The sequence below is a fragment of the Brachyhypopomus gauderio genome, unplaced genomic scaffold (genome assembly GCF_052324685.1).
Source record: "Brachyhypopomus gauderio isolate BG-103 unplaced genomic scaffold, BGAUD_0.2 sc208, whole genome shotgun sequence".
Taxonomy (NCBI): Eukaryota; Metazoa; Chordata; class Actinopteri; order Gymnotiformes; family Hypopomidae; genus Brachyhypopomus; species Brachyhypopomus gauderio.
Window position 1 is genome coordinate 19,147 of NW_027507029.1, and position 3,061 is coordinate 22,207.

Consider the following 3,061-nt stretch of genomic DNA (forward strand, 5'->3'; position numbering starts at 1 on the left):
CCGAGAATTAAAAATTCGTCATTTTCGCCCGTGTTATCTAATCAAAACTCCTAAAATAAGGCTAATAATTATCATAATAATACTTTCTCTATTTTCTATCAATAAAATCTAACCAAAAAGCAGCCTACATTTATGACTAAAGTATACAAATTATGAATTTACAAAATAGGCCTATAAAATCTGACATCCTACATGTACAGCTAAATGAGTTTTTTTCTCTCTTACATATTTTTGTCCTGTTTATTAAGAATGAATTTCTGTGATAAAAGTTTTATGTCTTTGCGCTGCGTGATGCTTGTTATTTGAGAAAAGAACCCAGGTAGACACAGTTGAAAAATGGACAAGCCAATCAGAGCGCTCCTTCCTCCTTTAGCCAATGACAGGCGCCACATTGTTGTCAAATTTGTCTAATGAAAACGTAGGAGCAACAATAGAGAGAGAGGGAGATCTGTATCCACTGGCAATCTCTCGAGGAAGTTAGTGTCTCACGCTGGAGCAAGGAGCAACCTCGACTCCTGTGACTGACATTTTGCAAAACCGGTGCTTCTTGGAGCTCTATGGTGATCAATACTAGGGATTTTTTTTCTTCTGTAGACTTTAGATTTCTTTAGCTGGACTCTGAAAGTCATTAAAAAAGTTATTTCTGGACATTTTTACTGCAAAAAACCGCAGAAGAATCAGTCGACGAGGCAACCAATGGACTGAACGCAACAAGTTGAAGATTGCTGAAACGCTTTGGACGGGTAACATCGATACATCCTGAGCAATCAAACTGACAACGTATGATTTTGACAAACGAATAAGAACAGTAACTTGCTCCATCTTGTCGGATGCTTATGAAATTAGTTCTTTGACACTTAATCATATCGAATCTAAGACCTTGATTGCTGATATTTATCCTCGAATATCAATTGACAATTTCTATCAGAGCTAAAAGATGGATCTTCGTCCCGAGATGCCTGCCGCCCAGGCCGGGTCGCAGGTCCACCCTGGCGCCGCCGCCTCCATCCCGGTGTCGATGGCCAGTAACCTGTTGAGAGGCCCACCGCTGCTGCTGCGCGCCACCGAGAAGTACCCACGCACGCCTAAGTGCGCTCGGTGCCGCAATCATGGCGTCGTGTCGGCACTTAAAGGGCATAAGCGCTACTGTCGGTGGAAGGACTGCATGTGCGCCAAGTGCACTCTCATAGCCGAGAGGCAGCGCGTCATGGCGGCACAAGTGGCGCTGCGTCGACAGCAGGCGCAGGAGGAGAACGAAGCGCGCGAGCTGCAGCTTCTTTACGGCACAGCAGAGGGGCTCGCGCTAGCCGCTGCAAATGGCATCATACCCCCTCGTCAGAACTATGAAGTCTTTGGGCCGGTTAGCAACGACGCAAACTCTGGTAAGTAAAGATGTTGTTTCATTTTTGGGCTTTTAATGCTCCAAAATATGCAACTTTTAAACTTAGAATGTAAGGTTTTGAGAACTGAGCCAATAAATGATTTTGTGTGACCCTTGTGCAAGAAATACAAAGGCTGCAATTATTCTGAAGGATTTTGCCTTTCAGATTCAAACATCCAGAAGTTTGAATTGTTCCCAAAGACATCCCTCCCAGGATCAGTCACCCCGCAGCCTGCAGTCGGAAAATCCGTATCAACCGACACCGAATCAGTTCCCGGTATCTCATCCCCAGAAGTGCGGCATGGCTCCGGGTCCGAGAACGGTGACGGGGAGTCCTTCGTGAATTCTCCGGTTACCAAACCCGTGAAGGATGGAGAGGAGACCCCACCGTCGATAAGTCCACTGGGGTCGGACTCGGACACGGATAAAGAAGAACAGGAGCCTTCGCCCTCCCCCGCCTCGTCCAGGCAGATGAACGCCATCGACATCCTGACCAGAGTGTTCCCCACGCACAAGCGCAGCGTTCTGGAGCTGGTCCTGCAGGGCTGTGGGAAAGACGTGGTTCAAGCCATCGAGCAAATCCTCAACAACAGCGGGCAAGCCAAACCCCCCGAGGACTCGTGGACGGCGGAGCGGATGCTGCAGAGCGCCGGGCCGCCCCTGTCCTCCACGCCCAGGCCCGTGCTCCCGGGCACCATGACGCTCAGTAACCGCTCCGCCTTCTCCCCGCTGCAGCCCAACGGGCCGCCCTTCGGCGCCGATCCGAGCACTTACCCCCTCAGCACGCACCTGGGCTTGAACCCGCTGCGTCTGGCCTACTCCGCACACAGCAGAGGGCTCGCCTTCATGGCTCCGTACTCCACCACGGGGCTTATGCCAACGCTGGGCTTCAGGCCGCCAATGGACTACGCTTTCAGTGACCTCATTAGAGACAGGACTCTCTTGCATAAGGATCAAAGCTATACAAATGGACTTTACGGTCCCCTGGTTAACAACACCCCGGAGAAACAGTGAGAGCCCAGTGGTGTGTGTGTGTGTGGTGTGTGGGGGGGGGGGGGGGGGGGGGAGGGGACAGGACTCAAGTCACAAAGGCTACTGATAGTTTCTTTGTTGAAAAAGTGTTCTGTGTCTAAAAGAAGACTTATACAGCCCATATTCTATCTTATGAAGTCATCTGTACATAAAGAAAACTGCTTTACTCACCTGACAAAAATGTAAAACAGACAGGCTTGACTGACACTTAACTAGTGTTAGCTTTACTGTTGACGCTTGTGAAAATGGTTACCAATAAAAATTCTCATTTAAACAGATCTCTGCTTGTGGGTCCTGGCATAGACCTGATCAGATGAATTCGGCTTTAAAGCGTAACCAGTATTTTCATGTAAATTGTGTATTTTAAATTTCTTACATGTTTGTTAAAATCCTGTTAGATAATTTACAAAAACAGATCAAGTCTCCATGTGATAATGGTGCAATTAATAGAATAATTTTCTCCATCTTTTAAAAGAGACTATACTAACATTATTATTATTATTATTATTATTATTATTATTATTATTTGGTTTATCGCATCATTATTTTAGCTGAATCTGTAAAAATGTGCCATGTTAACAAACAGGAAGCCTGTGTTTTGTTAAGGTTATGATAAGGATACTGGCTCACGTAGATTCTGACTCTTTT

The 3,061-nt window shown here is 46.6% G+C and overlaps 1 protein-coding gene across 1 annotated transcript; it reads left to right on the forward strand.

Moving 5' to 3' along the window:
• The first annotated feature begins 434 nt into the window (after window positions 1-434).
• dmrta2 (DMRT-like family A2) lies at window positions 435-2,397 on the forward strand. The gene is made up of 2 exons (XM_076995459.1): window positions 435-1,382; window positions 1,548-2,397. Exons 1-2 carry the CDS (start codon window positions 938-940, stop codon window positions 2,393-2,395), a joined length of 1,293 nt encoding a protein of 430 aa, XP_076851574.1. The 5' UTR covers window positions 435-937; the 3' UTR covers window positions 2,396-2,397.
• Window positions 2,398-3,061: the final 664 nt, after the last annotated feature.